At 48.8% G+C, this 26,212-nt stretch overlaps 1 protein-coding gene across 1 annotated transcript; it reads left to right on the top strand.

The window, feature by feature from the left end:
- The first annotated feature begins 1,081 nt into the window (after positions 1-1,081).
- On the top strand, positions 1,082-21,870 carry Utp25 (UTP25 small subunit processome component). The gene is made up of 12 exons (XM_051148163.1): positions 1,082-1,293; positions 1,662-1,701; positions 2,790-3,024; positions 6,527-6,697; positions 8,069-8,157; positions 9,453-9,863; positions 11,756-11,975; positions 12,543-12,745; positions 14,559-14,741; positions 14,844-14,956; positions 15,675-15,920; positions 21,605-21,870. The coding sequence occupies exons 1-12, from the start codon at positions 1,187-1,189 to the stop codon at positions 21,846-21,848; spliced, it is 2,262 nt and encodes a 753-aa protein (XP_051004120.1). The 5' UTR covers positions 1,082-1,186; the 3' UTR covers positions 21,849-21,870.
- Positions 21,871-26,212: the final 4,342 nt, after the last annotated feature.

Genomic DNA, 26,212 nt, shown 5'->3' with positions numbered 1-26,212 from the left:
AAGGAAGTTTGCCTTGTGTGGTCTCAAACAGCCTCACCCATTGCTGTGCGTTCATGAAACACAGACCTCAGCTCTGTTTCCTCACTTTTCTATCTTTATTTAGGTGTAAAAAAAATTTCTTTGAGAGGTAGGGTAACCTCAAATTCAGAGATCTGCAAGCCTCTGCCGCTGAAGTGCTGGGATTAAAAAGGTGTGTACCACCATGCCAGGCCAACTTTATTTTTAAAATAAAGGTCTCCAACATCCCATCTTCTTGCCTCAGCCTCCTGGGAACTGAGATTACAGGCATGAGTCACCAGGCCCAGCTTGTTTATTTGCTGTGTGGGTTTGTTGTATTTTATCCAGACGTACCTTGTCTAAGCACCCTGAGCGACGCCCCCTTTAGGCTATTTCTCACACTCACTAATACACATCAACTTTAAATGTACAGATTGACTTGTTTTGATAATAACGCATGTAAGATGCTATTTTATCTACTGTGCTAGCTTTCGTTAAAGGAGTGTCGGAGGAGGCGCTCCTCACGCACTCCCAGTCCCTAGAGTATAATATCCCAAGTTCAGATTTTTTTTTCCACATCTGCCTCATCACTCTGATTCACAAGAACCGTGTGGACCGTGTGAGGAGGTGCCGGCATCCTTAAGCGCATTCTACCATTTCTGCTAGCAACACGGACAGAGGCTGATTTCCAAATCCCAAAGCGAAGCGCGCGGTTTGGCTAAGCAATGGTTAGACTGCCTGAAACCCAGCGCAGGGTCTTAGCTCCTTGGGGGGACAAAAGGACTATTTAACCTCATCCCCCAATCCCTGAAGGAAAAAAAAGAAAAGATGGAACGGAAGGCAGGAAGAAAGGGGAGGAAGGGAAGGAAGGAAGGAAGGAAGGAAGGAAGGAAGGAAGGAAGGAAGGGAAAAAAGCAAGAGAAAAGACAAGCACAAGGCAAGCTCCCCTACTACCTGGGAAGCCGGCGTTGCGGACACGCATGCGCAGACACTCCCGCGAGCTAGAGGCGCTCCGGCAGAGGGCAGCATCGCGACCCGGAGGGTGTGACTCCTGTCGTGGTCGCAGGACGTAAAAGCAGCTGTGCTTTACGGCTCCGCCCTCTGCCGTACAGCGGGCGCTCCCACGTGCGTCAACATCCCACAGGGAAACCCTGTTGAGTTCCGTGGCGGCGAGCCTGACGTTTCCGCCATGGGCAAACGCGGGAGCCGCGGCCGCAGCCAGCTGCTCAGCACAATGACCAAGAAGCAGAAGAAGCACCTCCGCGACTTCGGCGAGGAGCACCCCTTCTACGACAGGTCCGGGCGCGCGGGTCGGTGGGGGCCGGCCGAGGCCGGAGATCCCCGCCCAGCGGGGCCCGGAAGGGTTTGCTAAAACAAGACACCGAGAGAGACAGCTGGCCAGCGAGAGGCGGCCCCCGACGTGTGGTCGAGAAGCTAGTTTTTGACTTGTTCTTTCTCACGTCATTGAAGTCATTTGCAACCCATTTGTCTTCGGTCATACCTGCCTTTGTGCGTTCTTTTTTTTTTTTTTTTTTTTTTTTTACAATGATTGGTTATTATTCTGTATTCAGCTTTTTTTTTTTTCCTTAAAGCAAAACCACTAGACCCTTTCGTGATTATTACAGATTAGCAGCTAACGTTTAACGCTGTCCATTTCTTTTCAGGGTTTCCAAAAAGGAGGCAAAGCCACAGATTTGTCAGCTGGTAATGCTTTTTTTCTTCGTAGTAGTTGGAATTGGGTTGTCACCTTTAAGATTGTGTGTAAAAGTAAAGCTCTGGTGCATGTCTGTGTTTTTCTGTTTCGAATGGAAACTGTGACTTTAGTAATGTTAGTTTTAAGTGATGGCGATGGCAGGAAACAGTCCCATGTTTCTGTAGAAGCCGTAATTGGAAACTGCCCCGTGCCCCTGTGGAAGAGGTTCGTCAGAGCTCTGGCTCTGTGTGCTCAGCCTGAAAGGCTTCACACTCAGTGTAAAGTGAACAAGGGGTCAGCACACCCCGACATGAGCACTTGTTGGTAATTTCTTTAGCAGGATGGGAGGGGTACGCCAGGTGGTTCTTGACAGGGTTTCTCTGTGTAGACTAGGCTGGCCTCCACCTCAGAGATCACCTGCCTCTGCCTCCTCTCCCTGAGTGAGTGCTGGGGTTGCAGGCGTGCGCCACTGGGCTCGGTTTTGTTTGTAATTTCTCTTGGGCCTTGAACATGAAGCCTAATGCCTTAGATGTAAGTTAAAATCCATAACCTAAAACTTTGTTTGAAAAGTCAGTTTTCTTTCCATGTGCAGCTAATATGAGTTGGAACCATAACTTGGTCAGCTGTTTTAAGTATTTCATGCTGAGCTTGCATGAAGAGAGGAGACTGAAATATTTGCCCAAAAGCTCATTGGGTTCCCCCTCCCCTTTTAATTAGTGTATATTTGTACATAAAAATAGTGAGTTTCATTAGGGCATTGCGAGGCGTAAATACTTGATCATATTTATACTGTTTGTTATTTCCTTTGGCCTTTTGCCTTCTGCCTTTGCTGGTCTCTTGCCAAATTATTTTGATTTCATGCCTTCATACTTCTTTTAAATCTGGTTTCTTCGTGTAATAGAAAACAGTACTTGCCTTTAGTCTGTCTTATTTTACTTAATTATGTCCTATTCTATCTGTCTCTTTGCACTGGGTATAATTTCACTCTTTATGGCTGAGGAAACTCCATTACTATGTATGTCTCATGTCTTCTTTTCTCTTTTTCGTGTAACAGTAAAACAATTTAATTTTGCTTTAAAAAATTCCCGTTTTTCTCTAGTCAGAGAGTTCAGACTCTTCACATTCTGAAAGTGAATCAGAGAGTGAACAAGAGCACATTTCTGGGTACCACAGGCTGCTGGCTACACTAAGGACTGTTTCTGAAGAGGAGGACGAGGAAGAAGAGGACGAGGAGGAAGAGGAGGATGTCGACGACTGCAGCGCTTCAGGAGATGCAGAAATGCATGATGAAGAAAGCTGTGAAGAAGCAGCCGCGTCAGCTGAGGCGCAGGAGCGTAAGTGTTTGGGGGTGGCCTGTCCTCTGTCTGCTGTGTGGCTGAGTGAGAGCATGTGGCTCCCAAGTAGAGATTCAGCCCTGTTGGGTTTGGTTATGTTTTGAGACTCTGATGGGGAAACAGGAGCCTCTCATCAGGAAAATACTGTTGGCTTACTCTTTGCGGGACCTTCTAGCCTAATGAAGACGGCTCAGCTTATCAGAGGAACATGATTTAGTCACTGTGACAGCTCACTTCTCAAAGGAGGTTGTTCCTCTTCAGTAGGAGACCGGGTGTGACGGAAGGTAGACATGAAAACACACACAGATTTTTATGTTGTAGATTGTGCTTATATGAAACAGCTAGAGATGCGATGTCGAGGAAACCTGTCTGCCCCCGCTGGGCCTGTAAGGAGATTCTGAGAGGTGCGAGTGTTGACGGCCCAGAGGGACTCGTCTCAGGGCTTGGGCTGCTATTCGAGGTGATCTTCTTCTTCTGTACTGGGGAATCAAACTCAAGACCTTGTGTATGTCAGATTAGGCTCTACTTGGCCCTTAGTGTCTTTTGAGTGCAGGCCTCTGTGTAGGCCAGGCTGGCCTCGAGCTCATGAGTCTACTCCTGCTCTGGGAATATAGAGGTGTTAAACCACAATGCCTGGTTTAAATGCCTTTTAAGAAAATCAGCTTTGGGCTGGAGAGATGGCGCAGTGGTTAAGAGCACTGCCTGCTATCCCAAAGGTCATGAGTTCAATTCCCAGCAACCATATGATGGCTCATAACCATCTGTAATGTGCTTTGGCGCCCTCTTCTGGCATGCAGGAGTACATGCAAGCAGAGCAGTGTATACATAATAATAAATAAATACATCTTTTAAAAAAAAGAAGAAAAAATCAGCTTCATTGGAGTATATTTTATATGCAGATAGAATGACTCCAGTGTGGGCTGATGACACAGGGCATTCGGTATAAGCTCTTGCTGTGACAGCTTGACAGCTCAGACTAACCAGATCCATAAACACAGCAATAGTAGTAATAATAGTAATAATAATAATAATAAATGTGCCTCATTCTTATGTGCAGTTTGAGCTTTGACAAATAGGTACCGTCCTTCACCTCCAGAAACTGTTAGCCTTTTGCCGTCGCCAACCTGACTGCATCACTGTAGATTAGCTGCGGGAGGCCCACACTGTGGTGTCTAGTCATGAAAATCCTCCTGTTTCATCCCCCTTCTACCCCGACCCCTGTGCTGCCTTGTGTCTGTGTTTTACCCTTTGTGTTACTGTTCTTAATCCTTTGCTTTTTATTGCTGATTGCTGGGTACATGCAGGTGACTTGTACATCTCAGTCTCTCAGTCCCTGACTGGTGGCCTGTACTTTGCTGTGTAGCCTCAAGCTCACTTCCCAAGTTCTGGTATTTAAGGTGTGCACACCATGCCTACTGACATAGTCTCTATGTCTTCCTTCCCCACCCTGCCCCACCCCCCATGATGCTGGGCTTCATATCTGCCAGGCAAGTACTTTCCCACTGGGTTTCATCCTGGCCTTTTCTTCCTTCTGGCCCCCGAACCGTCGAGGGCCTTGAGCATGGTGGGGAGTTTTGTTTTTGTTTTTGTTTTTGTTTTAAACTTAAACCTGCCATGTAGTATTTTACCTAGTTAGCTTTACTGGGATAAAATCTTTTGCTTTGCCTGGGCATAGTGACTCATACTTTTAATCCCAGCATTCGGGAGGCAGAGGCAGGCGGATCGCTGTGAGTTCGAGGCCGGCCTGGTCTACAAAGTGAGTCCAGGATAGCCAAGGCTACACAGAGAAACCCTGTCTCAAAAGAAGAAGAAGAAGAAGAAGAAGAAGAAGAAGAAAAACAAAGACAAACAGAAACCTACATTGCCTTAATTTCTGGGTGTTTGCAGGTCTTTGATGCTCGTTTCTTTGAATTTAAAACTTGGAGGAAATGGGGTTTGTTGTTTTATTTATAAGCACAGTGTATATTTACCACAAGAATATGAGAAGGGTCTGAGGAGGTAGCACCGTGATTGAATGTTTGCCTTGGATAAAGAAAACCCTGAGTTTCTCCCCAGACTAATAAAACCAAGTGTGGTGGTGGTGCCTCTAATTCTAGCACTTGGTGAAGGTAGGGCTGGAGGGTTAGTCTCAGTATTTTTAATAGTACATCTATAGCCTTTGGTTTCTGTATGTGGGATTACATATATATGTTCATGGTGTGTGTACACATATGCAGGTGATAGGCTCCTAAATTTCTGCAACTCGCTTCTTAGATATATGGATGTTCTGTTTAATTTTTTTATTTCATTTTATTGTTATAGTTTATTTTGCATTATGGAGAGTTGAACCCAGTGCTTCCCACCTGTGCTCTACAACTGAGTTCTGTTCTCAGCCTGAACCATTTTCTCTGTAATGTAACTCCAGATTCACAGAATTTCCTGAATATAGCACTCAGTATTGACTGTTCCTTTGACAGATAATTAATTTGCTCTGAACATCTTTGATGTGTATCTTGGTGCACTATTTTAGAGTAAGTTCTAGAACTGGGAACATTAGAATTCTCCAGAGTAGCTCCCAATTCTGATAGAAATCTATTTTAAGGAATTGGCTCATGACTGTGAAGGCCGGCAAGTCCTGCATACCCGACGGGCAGCAGTCAGGCAGGGTGGCCTTCAGAGGGACCTTCACTGTCACAGCTGGAGTTCAAAGGCAGTTTGCTGGAAGTCCTCCTGTTAGGGCACAACTGCCTCTGTTGTTTACTCAAGCCTTCTACAAACGGAGGAGGCCTACCACACTGAGGAAGGATATGGCCCCGCTGCTAGTGTCTGCCTGGCATGCAGAGCCCTGGGTTCCATGCCAGCACTCATGTACCAGACAAAGATGGAGATAGAGATGGGAGGGTCAGAAGTTCAAGGTCATCTGGGCTGATAGTGGGTTAGCAAAGAGGCTAAACTAAAGAAAACCCTATCTCAAAAAACAAAATAGTCACTTGACTTCCTGAATGGAAAGCCACCATTTGGAACATAAATTTAATCAGTAATATGCCAAGTAAAGTTCTAGCATACCCCTAAGCTCGACACCCAGCTTAGTTACAGAGTCTAGCTCATCACTCAGGTCCTTAATCTGCCTTAATATGCAAAGTCACTTCCACCAAATTTCCTGATTATTATTTAAAAATAATGTCGGGTGTGATGGTGCACACCTTTTGTCCCAGCACACGGGAGGCTATGGTAGGCAGATCTCTGTAAGTTCAGCGCTAGCCTGGTCTAGAAAGTGAGTTCCAGGACAGCCTAGGGCAGCACAGAGAAACCCTGCCCTGAAAACCCAAGGATAAATAAATAAATAGTACAGTGAGCATCAGTGTTTATTTTGTCAATGTTTGGTTATGAGTGAGCATTTTTGAAGTGGTTTGACTCTGTAGGCCTGGCTGTCTGGAAATTGCTATGTTGACCAGGCTGGCCTGGAACCCACAGAGCTCTAGCACGCCCCATCAATTTTACAAAATGTCTTTCAATATTTCAGAAACATCCCTAGCTGACAACCCAAAAGGAAAAGATGGGAAAGAGCCACCTGACACAGCACAGAGATCCTCAGAGGAGTTCACAGATGCAAAACACGAGTCACTGTTCAGCCTGGAAACCAACTTTCTGGAAGAGGATCGTGGGGGCGGTTGTCCCCAGGGAGAATCCCAAGGTGGGAGTGGCCCGTTCCGCAACCCTTGTGTGGTTAGTCTACGGCGCTCAGCAGAGCCAGCAGTGCCACGTGAGGGGCCGGGTAGACACTTGTCAGCGCTGTGCTGTCAGGAGTTAGTGTGAGGAAGAAGGGGCTGAAGGGCGGGCATGGGCAGCCAGGCCTCAGGCCTCAGGCCTTAGAGTTGAAATCTGAGGACGCCTCTGTCCTTCTAACAGGAAGAAGAGAAGGGAGGGAGTGCTCTTCTTCCTCTCACCCACTCCTCTTCATGGGAGCAGTACTGTTTTAGATTTGTGAGGCCCAGGAAGGGCCAGTCGGAGTATTCTTATTAGAAAGAGCGGCCCCCGAAGCCAGCACTCCCAACTCCCTGTATGCTCACCATGCTATGACCATATGGCAGCCAGCTGGTTTCTGTATGTCAGTCTGCTGGGTGGGGAGGTCAAGCCGGTGTCCTTCTGTGTCTGCCTTTCCCATTGTTGTGCAGTTGGGCTTCAGCATGCATGAAGCTGAGTCCTTGTGCAGCCTAGTTAGATCTGCTGGTCTTTGATGGAGGAGGAGAGGTGGAACTCATGGCATCTTATAGAACCCATGAGCAGTGACAGTAGGAGCCTACACAGAAGCAGGAAGCCGGCTGCCCAGGCCTCTGCATATCTGCAGATAGACTGGCCGGGCTCCCTGGTGTGCTCACTGTTGGCATGGGTAGTTACTGCAGGTGCTATCATTTGGCCTTTCTCTGATTGGATCCTTGCTGCTTCTCAAGGAGAGAGCACAGAGGGAGGGCTGAGGGTCACCTGAGTGCTGTGGGCACAGAGGTGATGGTCACCTGCATTGCAAGGGCTAACATAGAAACTGTTTGCTAGCTTGGGTGAACACTGAGGGTTGTGTGTCTGGCTGCACAGAATGTATGGAGTCAGCTCTCAGGGATCTTGACATCCACCAGCTAAGATGGAAATGTGTGCTGGCTTGTGTGGATGGGTGAGGCATGGGAGGGACTAAGGAGTGTGACTGTCCACAGGGACAGTCTCTGCCTAGAGCCAGTGCTGTGCCTGCCACAGTGGACCCCTGTGAGGGAAAGCAAGGTGAGGTCTTTGGTACAGAGGAAAGGCCCAGAAGCAGAGTGCAGGCCTGTGTGGTTGAGAAATGCTGAGGAGGTGGCTTCAAGTGCCTGACCTTGAGGCTGAAGTGCCATGTGATCAGCGTGTACATTCTGGGGGTCAGCTTGTCAGACACACTTACCAGCTGGAGGATGAGTTGGCAGTGGGCCAGACAATCAGCCCGCCAGTCTCAGCAGACACTAGAGATGGGTCTGCCTCTCTGAGGCGACTAGAAAGCCCTGCATTTGCTCACTGTGCTGAGAACTCTGTTCTGAATTAGATCCATTTCAACAACATGTCAACAAACAACTGAAAGAAAAGGAAATTCAAGCTGCTGTTTCGAGCCCTCCAACCACCCAGCAACTGAAAGTAAGTGCTGCTTGGTTCTCCAGGCACAGGGGAAAGCCCCACTGAAACGGGTCTGTGGTTTATTGCCATGTATTTGTTATTCATGGTGGGTTTCATTTGGACAGACATGGAGCTTCTGTGAGGCCCCTTGCTTCAGCCTCCCAGGTGCTGGTGTTATGGGTGTGATACCATACGTGGTCTAGTTATCTTTCCTCCCTTTCCTGCTTGTAAGTGAAGAGATTGCAGACATACGTGCAGGTGTAAGAAGTCAGTCAGAGAGGTCTCATGTACTTGTTGCTGGTTTTGCCCATGGAAGCACATTGCATGTGCAGTGCAGTGTCACAGCCAGAAAATGGACCTAGATGCCGTTTACTGCTGCCCAGAGCTCATGCGTCCCAGGCCCAGATTCTCTGTAGAGAATCTGTAGGATCCCACTTCATTTATTATAGTGTCTGGCCTGCATGTACACCTGCACACCAGGAGAGGGCACCAGATTTCATCATAGATGGCTGTGAGCTACCATGTAGTTGCTAGGAATTGAACTCAGGACCTTTGGAAGAGCAGCCATCTGAGCCATCTCAACAGCCTGTTGGATGCCATTTCTACTTGCACAGTCAGGCTTTGAAATACTCCAGCACTGTGTGGTCTCACTAACAGGGTCTCACTGTGTAGCTCTGGTTGGCCTCAAACTCAAGAGCTCTGCTGCCTCTGCCTCCCCAGTACTGGGGTCAAAGGTGTGTGCCGCCATGCCTGGCCCCATTGCTGCTTTTTACCACCTCTACTTCCTTTCACGGCCCTCATTCCTAACCCCACATCTGCTGGGCTCACCTCTGTCTCTGCTTGTCAGTGCACTGGTCAGCAACTGTACCTTTTGAGAAGCTGCGCCACCCAGGCTGCTCAGCCACCTGCAGCTCATTCCTTCTCTTATTGCTGAAGTGACTCTAATCTAAACATGTATCTCACCAGGTAGCATCCCCTGAAGTTCTGTTAGGCATGTCTCTAAAAAAGAGAGACCAAGGATGGACCGAGTCCAAGACAGAGCCCTTCTGTGTCACACATTGCAAAAGCTATCTGACCTATCCGAAGGAAGTTTACTCTCAGATGTGTTCCTCAGGACAGTGAGGGAGCTCAGGTCTGAAGTCAGGCTCTAAGCTGCTTGTGTAACTGTTGGCAGCACCTTCCTCCCTCTGTGAGGCTCAGCGCCTGCCCGGTAGGGCTGGGTGAGGAACATGGATGATCTGCAAGTCGTCAAGTCTTGTATGAGTGTCAGACGTGCTACTCATGTCTAACCTAGCTCTCGATCCCTTTATCCCTAGTGGCCCATCCTGGGACAGCTTGTCTTTTCATCCAAGTTCCCGAAAATGGAAACATTTAAACCTCCAAAGGATATTGACCTAAAGTCACTTCATCTTCAGAAGCCTCTGGAATCCACCTGGATGAAGACCAATAGCCAGTTCCTATCTGGGCCTCAAAAATCAAATAGCCCCTTCACCCCTCTCCAGAAAGAGCTGTTCTTCATTATGAATTCTTACCGGGACCTGTTCTATCCTGAGAGGACTGCCCTGAGGAATGGAGAAGAGGTCCGCCATGTGTACTGCCTGCATGCCATAAACCACGTCCTCAAAGCCAATGCCCAGGTGCTGGCGAACAACAGTAGGCGCCGGAGCCAGAAACTTGGGGTGGGGGAAGATGATGACTTCAGGGACCAAGGACTCACCAGGCCTAAGGTGGGTTGCAGCAGGAGAGCCTTGCTGTCAAGGAGGCCGCGAGGCACTACGTGTGTTGACAGCTGACTGGTTAGTGAATCCTCAGTCACTAACACAGTCAAGTGAGCCAGAGGTGCAGGACAATGAAAGAGGCTGCAGGTGCTCTCAGGGACACACCCCAAACATGCAGGCACCCCATTGCCAGTGGTCTCTCACTAGAGTCTTAATGAATTTATCCACTCCCTATATGTGGCAGCTATGGACAGACCCAGAAGGCCCAGGGGCAAAGAGTAGCAGAGGCTGATAGAATCAGGCCTTCCACCTCGGCCACACACAGCATCCTTCAATCTGAAGATCACTGTTGGTGCTGTAGAGTCCCTGCTGCTTCTGGAATGTCGTGTTTACTTGTGCTTTGTCCAGTCTGACCTCTGGCCGAGTTGAGGCTCTAGCGGGAAAGGAGATAGACTTAACTCTGTCTACATGTCTCATGCTGCTGAGGAGCCAGGCCTTGTGCCGACACTCGCTCCACCTGTCTTCTTGTAGGAGCTCAGGTTTTCAGACTTCTGCTGAGCTCAGCGGGATTCAGTATTGATGGGGCGCTTACAGGTTTTTAAGTCTGACCCCTTGTTTGGTAGCTGTTGTCACCACCAGGACAGTAACCCAGCCTCCTAAGTCTTGGTCTGCCATTAGGGCAGGTTACTTACTTCTTTGGCCAGCAGCTGCTTTCTAGGAGGCTACCTCAGAGTGGGCATGGCAGTTGAGGCTGTCTGTTACTATTGTATGCTCTGGAAAAATGAGATTTATGATTGCTATTTCATGGTTTGACTAGGGTCACACCAGTAAGTCTATTATTTGCACAAGAGTAACAGGTAGTTAGAAATTAGCTCTGTATTAAGCATCTTCTGATTTTCTGCCCAACAGAAACTTTATGCATTTATTTTTAATTATTTACTTTTATGTGTATGAGCGTTCTGCCAGCATGAATATATATGCACCGCAAGCATGCCTGGTGCCTGTGGACGTCAGGCCATCTCAGAGCCCCTGGAACTGGAGTTAGGGTGGTTTTGGGCCATCATGTGATACTGGGAACCAAACTCTGGTCCTTTGCAAGAACAGCAAGTGCTCTAAACCACAGAATCATCTCTTAGGTACCATCTTTAAGCATTTTTAAGAGGCTTGGAAAATTGAATCCTGTTTTTTTAGTTCAGAAATGTGTCATCACTGGTTTCAAAATTGTTCTAGAGAATATGCTAAAAAATAATAATTTTTTAAAAATCCTTTTCTGTATTTTTTTTCTTACTCTGTCTTTTAGTTACCTTTCTATTGGTTCAACAAAACATGACCAAGTCAAAGTGTATAAGAAAGCATTTAACTGAGCGTACAGTGTCAGAGGGCTAGAGTCTGTGAGGGCGGAACAAAGATGGCAGTAGGAACAGCTGACCGCTCACATTGATCCACTAGAGGCACATGTAGAACACCAGGAGCCTTTTGAATCCTCAACGGTCACCCTCAGTGACACACCTCCGCCAACATGGCCATACCTTCTAGTCCTTCCCAAACAGTTCTACCAGCTGGGGCCCAGGCATTCAAACGTGAGCCTGTGGGACCACTATCATTCAGACCACCACTCTGCATTTGTTTGAGTGGGTCTTACTTTCCCTCAAAGACCCTGTATATTTCTGTCCTTGAGTTGTGGACCCTTTTGGTTTGGAAATAAGTTTTTATCTCCCAGCTGAAGGCATTTCCTTATATGGAAAGTATTTCCCAGTTTTGCTTGAGAAATGTCTCCCATAGAGCCTTGAGGCTGAAGTTCACAGGACGTGTTTGTGTGGGTACAGGCGACACTTGGCTTCCCTTACTGAGCCAGGTCTTTGTGCAGGTACCCACGTCTGAGCTGCCTTTGCCCCCCACAGGTACTTATAGTGGTGCCCTTCCGGGAGGCTGCCCTTCGGGTGGTCCAGCTCTTCATCAGCCTCCTTGAGGGGGACAGCAAGAAGAAAATCATTGTGAGCAACAAAAAGAGGTTTCAGGGGGAGTATGGATCTGACCCCGAGGAGAGACCTCCCAACCTGAAGAGGCCTGAGGACTATGAAGCTGTGTTCGTGGGCAATATTGACGACCACTTCAGGATTGGTAACGCCTGGCTCCTGTCAAAGTGGAGGGCCTGGGGAAGCTGGAGGGCCGCTGACTCAGTCTTCCAGCAGAACTGTGCTCTTGGGACCTCTTGCTTGCCAGACATAGGAGTCTCTCTTGGCTCCTGGGTGGAGGCTCCAAGACCATGTAGGGAGGCTTGTGCATTACTGTGGAACGGGGTTGGCTGCAGCTAATAGACATCAACAGGCACTCTTGGGGCTTCTCAGAGTAGTGGGGGTCACAGGGACTGGGTGGGGTCACCCTGAGGAGGCCAAGAAAACTCAAAGGTGTGTGGGTAAGGCTGGATCTCCATCTTGTCTGTACAGTGCCCACCGAAGCTTAAGACATGCACCCGGCTTTCACATCGTGCTTCTCTGATCCCTGTTCACCTTAAGTTCGTAGGAAAGTGTTCACTGCTCATATTGGGCCTCACTCACAACATTTACTGAGTATTTGCAGCATGACTCGGGTGGCTAAGAAGCCGGGCATCAGAGGCCCAGCTAGGAAGCAGCACGGGGTGATAAGCATTCAACGCTGGCGTGGGAGTTGACACATGGCGTTTTTCAGGAGTGGCCATACTTCAGAGGAGCATCCGCCTCTACGCCCCCTTCTACTCCTCTGACGTCCTCATTGCCTCCCCGCTGGGCTTGAGGACTGTCATCGGCGGTGAAGGGGAAAAGAAGAGAGATTTCGACTTCCTGTCCTCTGTTGAGCTCCTCATCATTGATCAGGCTGACGTTTACCTCATGCAGAACTGGGAACACGTCTTGGTAATGCTGGGTTTCCCCTTTGGAAGGATGCGTCCTTGCTCGGTACATCTCAGATAGCTTAAGTCTTAAACAGCTACCTGTGCCGCTTACCTAATCAAAGCCTGCATGGTTGTGTCTCAGAGGAAACAGGAAATTTGTATCTCCCAGTTTGTGAAATTGATTTGTTCCTCTTCTATAAGTAGGGCAGTCAGTTATTAAAACTACGCAGCGAAGGGGAAATTCTTGTCAGTGTTTTCAAATTTCCCCAAAAGATTTATTTTCCTTAAAAAGTCTCTTTCTGGTAAGGATAGATGTGTGGGTGGTGGCAGTCTTCACCAAGAACCCGTTTAGCTGGTAAGCTCTCACACAATTCCCAGGAAGATGGGAAAACATGGTGTAAAGTGTTTTGGGGGAGGGGCAAGGGCTGGCTGTGTAGCTCAGGCTGTTCTTAACCCCATCTTCCCGCCTCGGCATCTGGAGTGCTGGTTTATAGGTGTGCATCCGTACCTGGCTTGCCTAATGTCTCTTGTTTGTTTTTTAGATTAAAATTTTTCTTTGCTTGTTTGTTGTGTGCCCACGTGTGTGGGGGTGCCCAAAGAAGGCACCTGGTCCCCTGGGAATGAAGTTACAGGTGGTTAGAGCCGCCCAGTGTGGGCCCTGGAGGACAGCAAGTGCTCTGAACCTGCTGAGCCATCTCCCAGGCCTGACTGGCGTTTCTTACATGGGACCTTGTCTCCTGGGAAGTCTTCGAGGTCTAACTCTGTCTTCTCACAAGGCAGTGCTCTTAGTTTTAGGATGAAAAGACAGTGGAATTATTCTTACCACAGAGCTATGATTTTTTTTTTTAAGGCAGATGACAGTTTACCTCTGCTTCCGTCTAAGGACTTTGAGATTTATAGTGAGTTTGGTTAACATGAGGCACAGGTGATACTTACAAAGTGAAAATCAGCTTGTAGCAGTTGTGACCCTTGGAGAGGGTCCTTCAGTGTGTTAAAATGTAGCTGAAATGGATACGGCAAGGTAGCTCACATCTGTAAGCCTGACACTTGGGAGCTGAAGCAAGAGGATTACAGTAAGTTCATGGCCAGACCGGACTATGGTATTCCAGGCCAGGTTGAGCTTACACAGCAAGACCCTGTCTCGAAGAAAAAACCAGAAAAGGTCTCTTGGTAGATATCAAGTGCCACAGCTCTCGGCCTCTACTGGTACTGTTCTAGTTTTCTGTTCTTTACTGGGAATTGACACACGATTGTGGACTTGGTAGGCAAGAATCTGTCACTGAGCCACCTCTGTCACTCGTGTTTTCAGATCCAATCCCACAGTCCCAACAGTGACCAGTCTGCATTTCACACGTTCCTGATGAGCGTCTTGTTTTCTTTTCACTTAGTATTTTTATTATTGATTGTTCTCTGTTAAAGTGTAGAGTAATGGGTTTCGTGTGATCCTTTCATGTGTGCGTGTTGTACTTTGCACCACTCTCCCTATCTGCCCTCTCCCCGCACTGGTCCCTTCAGTAGTTCTTTTGGCCTTTGACACAGTCTCGGTCTCAAACTCCTACCTGCTTGGCTTTCAGGAGTGCCCCACCATGCCTAATTTTAAAAACTCCTCTTAAAGGAAGGCTCCAGTAGCTGGCCTGTCTTCTTTCGAAGGGCAGAGCACAGCCGGTTTGTACTTATATTCTTACTGGAGTGTTCAGCGGGCCTTGAGCGAGTCACCGTCTGAGGTTATTTTTCTGCTATCACTTGGGAGGGGGTTAAGGGGATAGTGGATTATAAATGCCCACGGTGCCCACACACATGCTCGGTGGGCACTGATGGTGGTGTTTTGCTCTAAGCATTTGATGAAGCACATGAACCTGTTACCCTTGGACTCACATGGGGTGGACTTCTCTCGGGTACGCATGTGGAGCCTCAATAACTGGTCCAAGTACTACCGCCAGACCCTGCTCTTCGGTGCCCTGCAGGATCCCCAGATCAACTCTGTCTTCAACAAGCACTGTGTTAATACTCAAGGCCAGGTGAGTCCTGAAGCACAGACTAGGTCGGGTCATGAAATGGAGGAGTTAATGGCAAGTGATGAGCAAACGGTGCTGCCGCCTAAAGTTCTCACCTCCTGGCAGGTGGCCGTGAGGAATGTCCCAATGACAGGCTCCATCAGCCATGTGTTGGTGCAGCTCCCTCACGTCTTCCAGAGGATGGAAGCCCAAGACCTGCCTTCAGTGATCGATGCCAGGTAACCCTGCCACAGGCACAGGGCCGCGCTGAAGAGCTGGCTTTGCGTGCATAGTTAGCTGGACTCTTGTTTTTGGTATTACTGTCAAGTTAGCTCTCCAAGCTGAATTCAGCCATGCCCTTGACAGAGAAGGAATCAAGCCTGGAAGAACCGGGGTGGGGGGAGGGGGGGCTTGCCCTCAATCTCAGAGCTAGAAGCAAGGCTGGGACTGAAGCCAGTCCTCCTGGCCCCTCAGTTGAGACACTGAAAAGTCACACCATGCTGCTGTCGGCAGTGAAATGCTCCAGGCCGTCTTACTCAGTTGTGAGCCCTTCAGAGAAGAGCCGATTGTCCAATTCTCTCCACATTTGCCCTCTCTGGGCCTGTTGTGCTTAGTGCATGCTACAGGCAGGGCTTGCTGTTGTGCGTGCATGGGTGGTGTGAGCTGCACTAGTTCTCTGGCACATGTGGCACTGCGTCTGCATCTGCACATAACTGTGGGCAATCCTATTTTGTACGCTTTTATCAAGTTACCGTCTTTGAAGTCAGTCGTTGGCCTATCACCTCTTAGGTTGTGACGTGCAGCCACACTGCTGCTGCCCTCCGTGAGCTCTGCTCTGCACACGGCCACACTGCTGCTGCCCTCCGTGAGCTCTGCTCTGCACACGGCCACACTGCTGCTGCCTGCCGTGAGCTCTGCTCTGCACACTTAACCTGGTCCTTGTCCTTTCCTAATCAGGTTTCAGTTTTTCACAAACAAGATTTTGCCTCAGTACCGCGATGCCGTCATGTCGCACACACTCATCTATGTCCCCTCCTATTTTGACTTTGTGCGTCTCCGAAATTACTTCAAGAAAGAAGAGCTGAACTTCACCCACATCTGCGAGTATACACAAAAGTCTGGGGTCTCCAGAGCGAGACACTTCTTTCTCCAAGGAGAAAAGCAATTTCTGCTTCTCACAGAACGCTTCCATTTCTACAAAAGGTAAAACAGGACAGGCTTTGCCCCAACAGCTATGCAGGCATCCCTAGACCCTGTGGGTTGGTGGGTAGGGGGCTCAGGGTTAGTTGGTTGCTTACTTCTGGAAGTGGGCATTGTTGGGAAGGATAAAGCCAAAGCTTGAGCCCTGCGTGACCCAGAGACCTCACAGAAGCAGCCCAGGGTTGAGGAGCAGGGGCAGGAGCGGCCCAGGTGAGCGTGGGGAGGTGGAGGCTGAGCACAGTGGCAGCATCCCTGAGCACTCATGCCCAGGCGGCCAGCTCACCGCAGAGAACCAGGGCTCTGGGCCACTTGATGTCCACAGCAAAAACTCAGGGCTCAGGGTTAAATACTTGTAGTGTTTCAGTGTGTGCCTAGATAGAGTGCCAGGTCACTAGCAGCACCTTGGCTAGCCTTTTTGCCGTTTCTTCTTAAGTCCTGATTTGTTTGTTAGTTACTGGTAGCTCTGGACCTGCTAGGGTACGTGTGTTACTAGAGGGGTCTCAGGGCTCTGCGACTCCATATCTCAGCTCTTCATGTCTCAAAGAGTTGAATAAGACATAGAAAAGCAGCAGAAAAGGTAGGTTTCTTAAAAGTAATAGTGAAAAGAGAACAGGCCCCGCAGGGGGGAGCAGGCAGTAGCTGTAGCAAGCATATGGGTCAGGATTATTTTTATGAGCTTAGGTGGAGGAAGGGCGGAACCCCAGGGGCGGGTATGCAGTGATTGACAGATGGCTGTCAATATAGCCTTAGATAAACTATATGTGTTTGGGTCATATATCTAATTGTAAGCATATTTGCCCCATCACAAATATGGTATTTTTTTCCTTCAGGGACAGATAAAGGCCTTCACTCTATTTGTGCTCAACACTAGTCTAAAACTGGCCTTTTTTCTCCTTTTTGCAAGCTGTGTGTTCGAGGCTGGAGGCACCTTGGGTTCCTGGTCTGTCTCCTCGTCACAGCAGTGTCCAGCTGGTTGACAGTTGAGAAGAGAAGGGAAACAGCAGAGCATAGGCGTCTTAGGGCGGCTGGGTGTGTGGGCATGGCTGTTCCCAGAGTGGCTCATGGTACCTTTGCTGCGCTCTGCTGCGGTAGGGCAGGTTCCGAGATACGGACAAGTCATAAACGAGACGCAGGCTGTCGGGCACTGAGAAGGGCCGGGGCGGGGCTGGTGCTTCCTCCCGCACTGGTGTGAGTGCAGGGACGGACTGCACAGCTGCCTCTGAACAGACTCAGCCTTGCTATTCCTTTGAGGTTCCCAGACTCGGTGTGAGCAAATTGAAACAGACAAGAGTAACCTGAGCAGCTGAAGAGAGGAAAGGTCAAAGGCTTCCTGAGCGAGGCTTGCAGCACACATCTGCTCACACCAGAGCGTTCTCCCATGTGACCACAACGCCTGTGTCCTGGCATTTGGAGTCACTGTTTTATGTGGCCTGGAGCAGCTTTCCCTGGCTGTTCCTCAGTGCAGGATACAAGGCCGTCCATGGCTTAGTCTCACCCGGGGGCCATGTGTTCCCTGGGACACTCGGCCGTCAGGAGGATGTTCTTGACGTCATCCTGTAGGGTCATTCTGGTGTGTAGAGAGCAGGAGTGCTGCCAGCCCTTCCCTGTGCCCGGCAGCTCAGCAGGTGGCCTGGCCCAGGATGATCTACACTATTCTCTGCTTTTGTTCTCTTTCATGACTTTTTTTTTTTTTTTTTTTTGAGACAGGGTTTCTCTGTGTAGCCTTGGCCATCCTGGACTCACTTTGTAGACCAGGCTGGCCTCGTCATGACATTTTTTTAAAGGGTCGTATCGTGTTTTCTATAATTGGATGCCATAACCTAGGTTATCTAGTTGCTTATTATTTGGTCAAGTGGTCCCCAAACTTGCATGTGTATTAGAATTCTTTTGTTGTTGGTTATTTGTCCCTGTCCCCACTCCATACCCCTAGACAGAGTTTCTCTGTGTTCATGGCCGTCCTGGAACATGCTCTATAGACCAGGCTGGCCTTGAACTCAGATCCGCCTGCCTCTGCCTCCTGAGTTCTGGGATGAGAGGTGTGCGCCACCTTCACCCACCTTTAGGATTCTTGAGAGTTCTTAACAGGCCATATGCTGGGTCGCATGTCTGCACAGCTGAAGTCAGTGCCTGGGGATGGACGGGGTCCTTACAGAGGAAGAGGCCAGATGACCAGAGTGAGTAGTTTGGCTGCCGTTAGAGGAATGCTTCTGTTCAGAATTCTACCTGAGACGTGATTCTACTAGTGCTGCCTTGTCATCTCATGGTACACAATGCCAGCTTGCACATTTGGGGTGATGCCATTCCCCAGAGCCACTATATCAGGGTGGGTCAGCTAGGTGGCCCCACTCTTAAAAGCTTTCCTCAAGAGTAGTACATACTCTGTGCAGTGTTTGCTGTGGATAACCGCTAGACTGGTTAGTTATGGAACGAGCCTCATCTCCTTTTAATGAGCAAATAGGTTTTTTGGGGGTTTTAGGGGGTTTGTGTGTTTGTTTTTGTTTTGATTTTGTAATTATGGGGAGCCCTTTATATCTGTGGGTTCTGTATTCTCAGATTCAACCAACTATATGTTGAAAGAAGGATGTGTATCAGTACTGAATGCCGGCTTCTTCCATGTCACTGTTCCCTAAGCAATACTTTTCCTGTGTCTGTGTGTGTATGTATGTGTGATGCTTTCCCCCCGAGGGTATGGGATACCCCAGAACTGGCCCTGAGCTGCCATGTGGGTGCTGGGAATGAGCCCTGAGCCCTCTGAAAGAGCAGCAGGTGCTCTCGGCACTGGGCCTCTCTCCAGCCCTCCTAAGCAGTGCAGTGCAGCTCTTCACACGGCGCTGACACTGTTAAGCAAGAGGTAACTTAAAGTGTACAGAGGGTTAGGCTCTGTGCAAATGTTACATCATTTCATATGACAGAATGAGCATCTGGAGGGCGTGGAGTCCAGTGTGTCCTAGCTCCTTGGAATACTGTGTGCACAGTTCTGCAGGCACATCCATGTGCATGTATTTTGATGATATATTCACCTAGTTGTTTCCTTAAAATAGATTTTGAAAGGAAAACTTGCATCATAAAAGCTGCATGCATGAGCCGGGCATGGTAGTGCATGCCTTTAATCCCAGCACTTGGGAGGCAGATGGATGGATCACTGTGAGTTTGAGGCCAGCCTGGTCTACAAAGCGAGTCCAGGACAGCTAAAGATACACAGAGAAACCCTGTCTTGAAAAACCAAAAAAAAAAAAAAAAAAAAAAGCTGCACGTGGTTAAGTGTATACATTGCACCTTGCCCTTTTCCATCTTCTCCACAGCCTCTACAAAGCCAAGGGCTACTATGTGAGAGGCTGTGAGCACCACCCATAGCACTGCGAGTGAGTGCACATGCGAACACGCACACACACACTCTGTTACACTGCCTTTCTTGCTTTTCTGTGTTCTGTGTGACTTTTCAATTGCATACACACACTGAAGTGAATAGTCCTTATGTTCAAATGCACCTTGTCTGCTGGTCAGTGTGCAGGTGGCTGTTCTAGTCTTGTCTGGATTTGGTAGTTGCCATAGCAACCTTCCCTCTTCCACAGGATTCAAATTCCTGTAGCAGATACAGGGCTTAGCTTTCTGTCTGAGGTGCTGATGGATTTTCTGGGTGCCTGGTGTGTAGGTTCTGTGTGGATATTACATTGTTTCCTATGACAGATCTGAGCAGCACAGTCACTGTTGGGTTTGTGGTGGTCGTGGTAGGCTTTGTGGGGTTGTTTGCTAGTTTCTGTATGTAAGGCAGGGGCTCTTATAGCACAGGCTGGCTCTCTGCGTAGCTGAGGATAATGTTCTTAAGTTCCTCCCACCTTCACCTCCCAAGTGCTGACATCACGGGTGTGCCTCACCACGTCTGGCTTACGCGGGTCTTAATATCAAATTAGAGCAGTCTGCTGAGGCTCACTCAGGGCTCTTCACTGTGGGAAGGTGAGTTAAACAGGGGAGCCAGGGCTGCAGAGGCAGCTTGGTGGCTGTAAGAGCACTGGGATTTGATTCCAACACCCACATGGTGGCCACAACATCTGTAATTTCAGTTCCAGGGGACCCAGTGCCCTTTCCTGACTCCGCAGGCTTCTACACACACATAATACGTATACACACACTCACACATACACATCTTTTTTTTTTAATGAATTATATCATGATGAGCTGTGTGATAAAAGGAAGGAAAAGGTGTCCACTGTGAATGAGATAAAGTTCCTGTTGTAGTTTCACACCATCTGTGTGCCAGATACTCTAACAGGAGAATCAGCCTTGTCAGCTTGTCTGCTGCTGGATCCCAGAGGGACATTTGACCTTGACTCCAGCTGTTCAGTGAGTCCCTGCAGTCTGCACCCTGCATCCCACTGTGCTGCAGAGACTGAGGTGGACGTTTATGAGCTACTGAAACTAATTGCTTTGTCCTGATGCTGAGTGGAGCCTCAGGCAGGACCTTGTGCAGTGGATAAACTTGGGTCATCTCTCTGTCCACAGAGATGGAAAAGGACCAACAGATGGCTTGATACTGTTGGTGCCATTTATTTATGCCCTAGTCTGACTCTGAAGGTGTGTAGGGTTTCCTCTGGCAGGTTTGTAGCCCTATTTAGTATGTGAGTACGAGTGGTGATCAGAGGCTTCTTGATGGAGTCAGTTCTCCTCTGGCATGTGGGGCCCAGAAATTGACCTCAGGGCATGGATCTCAGGTTACCAGGCTCAGTGGCACATCTCTTACCCACGGGGCCATTGTCCTCCTCTGACAGCTTCTTGCTGCTGGTCACTGGCTTCCCATTTCTGCAGGGTTGGTGACAAGTTGTAACTCCAACATTCTGGGAGGCTGAGGCAGGTGGATTGTTACGTGTCCTTGGCCAGCCTTGGTTTCATGTGTTTGACGCCAGCTTGGGCTACAGAGCAAGACCTTGTCTATAAAGAAATACGGGGCTGCAAGTTGTCCGTTGACCTCTGCATGTGTGCTGTGGTACACACACACACATGTGTAAAGTAAATGCAATCTAAAAAAATGGTTTTAAAAAGATCAGATGTTGTGGCTTTACACCAGCACTTCAGAGGCAGGTAGATCTTTGTAGGTTGAAGCCAACCTGATCTACACCACAAATTCCAGGCCAACCAGGGCTCTGTAGTGAGACTGTGTCCTGTAATAGATGGGGGGGGGGGGGGGAATAGAGAGCGCGCGCGAGTACATTTGAAAACTGGGCGTCCTGGGCCAGGCATTGTGGCACTGTCTTCAATCCCAGCACTCAGGAGGAGGCAGAGGCAGGTGGTTCCCTGCGAGTTTGAGGCCAGCCTGGTCTACTAGCAAGTTCTAGGTCAGCAAGGGCTACATAGAGAAACCCTATCTCCAAAAAAGTGTTTGAAGACATACAAACTTGTTATCATTATCTTTTTTCCGATTTTTCATTGATAATGTTCATATTGCATCTCAGTTGTTACCCCACCCCTTCTACCCTCCCATCCCTCCCTCTGCTATCATTATCTTAAACTCAGCATTAGGAATTCAGTCACGTTGTGTCAAAAATAAAACCTCTAGCTCTAGGGTCACTTTCTGCCCATGGTTTGTGCTCTGACTTTCGCCCCAGGCATGTAGCAGTGCAGTGAGCCGTGAGTCTGTGAGGCCATTGGCAGCACAGCTTCCGCTGGCTCGTCATGCCCCGCCTTCCTTACAGGTACACCATAAAAGGCATCAGGAACCTGATATTCTACGAACTGCCGACATACCCTCACTTCTACAGTGAAGTCTGTAACATGCTGAGAGCCACCAGCAGAGGCGAGGAGGCCACGTGGACCTGCACTGTGCTCTATTCCAAGTACGATGCCCAGAGGCTGGCAGCTGTGGTTGGCGTGGAGCGGGCAGCACAGATGCTGCAGTCTCCAAAGAGCGTCCACCTCTTCATCACCGGAGAAAAGTGAGTGTGCGGTGGGACAGAGCATTGACGGAGCATGTAGACCTGATCGCTGCCCCAGTCAGACCTCGTGCAGTCCTGTGTCCCTGGAGCCAGTGTGGTAGCTACAGCTGTCAGAGCCAAGGACAATCTACAGAACTGTCAGACTCAGATATCGACACTTGTGTTTGTCAGACTTCGTAAGCTATGTTACGATCTAATTTTTTAATTTAATTTTTATTTTATGTGCATTGGTGTTTTGCTTGCATATGTGTCTATGTGGGGGTGTTGGATCTCCTGGAACTGGAGTTAGAGACAGTTGTGAGCTGGGAATCCTGGTCTTCTGGGAGAGCATCCAGTATGCTTACCTGCTGAGCCGTCTCTGCAGCCTCATGGTTTTAATTTTTCTTGGGGAAGATGGTGAGGCTGTCTGTGAGAGCTGGAGACTTCTTGCTGCTGTGTTGTCTCAGTCTTGGCACTTTACTTTTATAGCCAAACTTTTTTTTAAAAAATTGTAAATACTCTAACCTAGAAGAGCACATTTATTCACTGATTTTATAAAAATTTTTCATGGTATTCTTCTAGCTAAGACATACATTTGTAATCTTGTTATATAAAGCAGCGTTTCTTTCTATACTTGTTTGAGCTCAAAGCTGATGCCCGTCTCAGCACCACTGTCTCCTGGTGCATTGGCTGGTTTTTGAGTCATGTCGCAGATGAAAGTGAAAAGGAAACCATGCTTTTAAACATTAAAAACATTATTTTAAACTTTTATAAAAACAAAGGAAACATTACAGGTGATCTTGCTTCAGATGACGGGAGCCTGAGTTGTTGCCAGCCCCACAGGTGTGTGGCCCCATCCCTCTGTGTTCTGTGGGGCCTTAACTGCCACCAGATCCCTGCCTCCACACGGAGAGGACAAGGCAACCTGCAGTGCCCTTCACTCTGAGGCCAGGAATATGTTTCGTAGGTTGGATCAAATGACACCTGAGGCAGTAACATGGTTGAATTGATGCTGTGACTTCACTGAGTCCTGTCGGCTTGCATTTGCGCCATCACTGTCAGCGACTTGTCTAAGACCGGGTTTGGCAGACTTTTACTGTAAAGTGAAAATTTAATTTCTACTTTATTCTTTGTAGTTTTTTTTTTTTTTTTTTTTAAAGATAGAGTGTTTGCCCCAGGCTGGCCTGGAACTCATGACAGTCTCCCTTCCCTGCCTTTGGAGTGCTGAAAACCCAGACGGCAGCTGCCGTGCCTGGCCTCGCTTTATTTTTAATTTATGGATAAGTGTTTCATTTTTCATTGAATGGGTTGCAATCTTGCCATCGTTGTTTCTTCAGGAGCTAGCCTGGTCTCAGATATGACCAGCAGGATCACCTTCAAGCTGGATCCTGTACCTTTCTCACATGTCCCCGTTTTGCTTGGGGATGGTTGTATTTCAAACCCAGTCCATGGTGAGGACAGTGATGTGTATCCCAGGTCTTGTCTCCTTCCTTGTTCCACGACCTTGACCTTGAAGTCTTAATTTTCCTGCCTCCACCTCCCAAGTTCCACTATCACATATGGCTGTTGTCATCCATGCTGTTGGTTGAGTTTTGTTTGTCTTGTGGTTTTGATTGAGTGACTGATTGGTTGATCGATTTACAGCGCTTGGGAATCAGGCCCAGGCCCTCACATACAAGTCCCGAGCCCTTCACTTTTTTGAGACAGGATGTTACTATATTTAGGGTGGCCTTGGCTTTGACATGTAACCCAGGTTGGCCTCAACTGATAACCCTCATGTCTCTGCCTCTGGTGTGAGATGACAGACCCAGCAGCTCTGCAGCCGAGTGCGGGCTGATTCTGCTGGCTGACCCTCCCCACCAGCCCCAGGTTCTGTCATTGGAACTTGGGAATGTTCACCCGATGTGGGTGCACATGTGGGCACACACAAACAGTGAAGTGTGCTTCTTGTCCCATATTACAAACTGTAGATTCAGATCAGTGATTCTGTTCCCTGTGGGCACCGTGGGCTCCTTCTGTCCCTTTTTCAGTCAGTGACTCCCCTTGTCCTCAGAGACAGGCCACAGTTGGCACATATTTTCCCCTTTTGGTTTTTCAAGACAAGGTTTCTCTGTGTAGCCTTGGCTGTCCTGGAACTCATTTTGTAAATGAGGCTGGCCTCGAAGTCACAGAGATCTGCCACCTCTGCTTCCTGAGCACTGGGATTAAAGTTGTGCGCCACCATGTCCAGCCATGTTTTCTTATTCTTGCACACACTTTAAAGTTTCTTAAAACAAAACAGTAATGGCTTAACAGGTAAAGGCTGTCAAGGACTGTTCCAGATCCTAAGGACGTGAGTTCTATCCCCAGAACTCACATCCTAGGAGAGAACTCTGGCCAGTTGTCCTCAGACCTTCACATGGGTGCCATGGCACCCCGCTGTGCGCGCGCGCGCACGCACACACAGATTTATTTTTAAAGTGTTTTTGTTAAATAGCATTTGGACATCGCTGTGTGATAAACTAAGCCATTTATTCCAGATTGAGTTCTGAGTTATTGGATCCGTATGTGACTGTTTGCCATGTTTATTTATTATGAGGAAGGGAGTGAATTTGTTGCTTTGTTGGAAACCATGAACCAAAAGGACCATGATTCCTCAGGTCTGCCTCCATTATCTTCCCTGTGAACTGAGGCTCCAGCCGCGGACTGCAGAGCAGTGTGATCATAGAAAAGAAGCCTTCACAGCAAGGGAGTAGTAGTCCCTCGGGCAGTGGCCATAGTGTCCTGCATCAACTAGACTCTTCCACATTAGTTTTTCCCCTGCTCAATTCATCACAGTTTTAAGACAGGCTTTCCTCACTCTTGTTTATGATGTCCTCAAACTTGAGATCCACCTGCCTCAGCCTCCTGGTTAAAGGCATCTCCCCTTTCCCACCACTGTCTTGGTAGCTCTCAGTAGCTCCTTGGCAGCCCACAGTGTCTGGGGTGTGATCCCAATCTCAGGGAGGGAGGGCTTATGTCACAGCTACTTGGGTGCTTTTCTTTCTGAGGAAAAAGGCTTTGAATCATGACTGCTCCTCACAGCTGGCTGTCCGTGTGCAGCTTTTGAAACAAGAACAAGCTAGCCACAGAGCATCACAGTGGAGACTCAGCCCTCTGTCGGCTTCCAAAGGGCTTGTAATTGAGTGCAGATGGCCCAGGCAAGATGGGGGTACGTGTCCCTGCTGACTCACACTCAGGCGAGCAAGGGGGGGTTCCAAAGCTTTGATCCCTGATTGTACCCCTTGGGACAAGGAGACAGGCTGCTGAGGGGAAGAGAGAGGCGAGGAAGGCTGGGCCCTCCTGGGATCTGTCTTCAGACAGGCCAGGTTTAGATTTGATGAGCCTATGATCTCAAGATGGCAGAAGATCAGGGAAAGAAAGCAGGAACCTTGGTGTGTAAGCTTTGGTGGCTGTGAGGTTCTGGAAGCTTCCAAAAAGAATGCCTTGGAAACCGTAACTGTTCAGGGTGCATCCTCCATAGTCTGAGGCCTCTAGCCTTCCTCCCCACCCCACCCCCGACCCTTGTGCCTATGGTTTTGTGTCTAGTGTGAGTGCCTGTATGCTGCTGGCTACACTGCTGTCATTCCTGTGGGCCTTGGGAACACAGGTGGCGGCCATCTCCGTAGCCCTGTGCTCGGGTGTCAGAGCTCAGAACCTGTGCTAGTAGACAGCTGGACCTGGCTGTCCCCTCACTGCTGGGGGTCAGGAACAATGACATCCTGTTAGCTTGCTGTCCCTCTGGCCCACAGATCAGGAGTGCCCTGACCATTGTGGTTGTCAATCTTGGGCCTGGACCATTTGGGCACCATAGCCTCAGCTGAGACGTGACAAGGAAGATGTCTGGCTGGGGAGCTGTTCTGGAGCTGCCCATCTGCTTTCCTGGCTGAGCAAGCCCAACCAGAGAATGGCAGGGCATCCATTACCCTGACCTCTGGCCCTCTCCTCAGCAGGGTCACACAGTGTGAGGGTTCCTGCACTCATAGCTGGTTTGTCCACACTGACTCCCGTAGATCTGGCTTCATGGTCTTGTGTTCAGAGTTTGCTCAGAGTCTGAGGACACTCACTTGCCTGAGGCCCCTGGTGCTGGGATTGCATAGTGCCTGACACAGTGTGTGCAAGTCCTCAGTTACTGCTGGGTTGCTTGGGTTGATTTTTGCTTTTTCTCCAGCGCTGGGATCAAACCCAAGGCATTGAAATGCTGTAAACGCACCCTTTGCTGAGCTGCAGCCCCTACTTAGCATTGAAGAGTAGGCAATAATCGGCCCTGCCCTGCAGAGGAGCAACGCCTGAACATGGAGTTCGCCTGTCCGTTCGTCATCAGAACGCAGCTCTAGCGGGTGACATAGTGTCTGTCCAGCGAGTCCTCTG

The sequence above is a fragment of the Acomys russatus genome, chromosome 6, assembly GCF_903995435.1.
Source record: "Acomys russatus chromosome 6, mAcoRus1.1, whole genome shotgun sequence".
Classification (NCBI taxonomy): domain Eukaryota; kingdom Metazoa; phylum Chordata; class Mammalia; order Rodentia; family Muridae; genus Acomys; species Acomys russatus.
The sequence above is the reverse complement of the archived record's forward strand: the minus strand, read 5'-3'. Positions and strand labels throughout refer to the sequence as shown.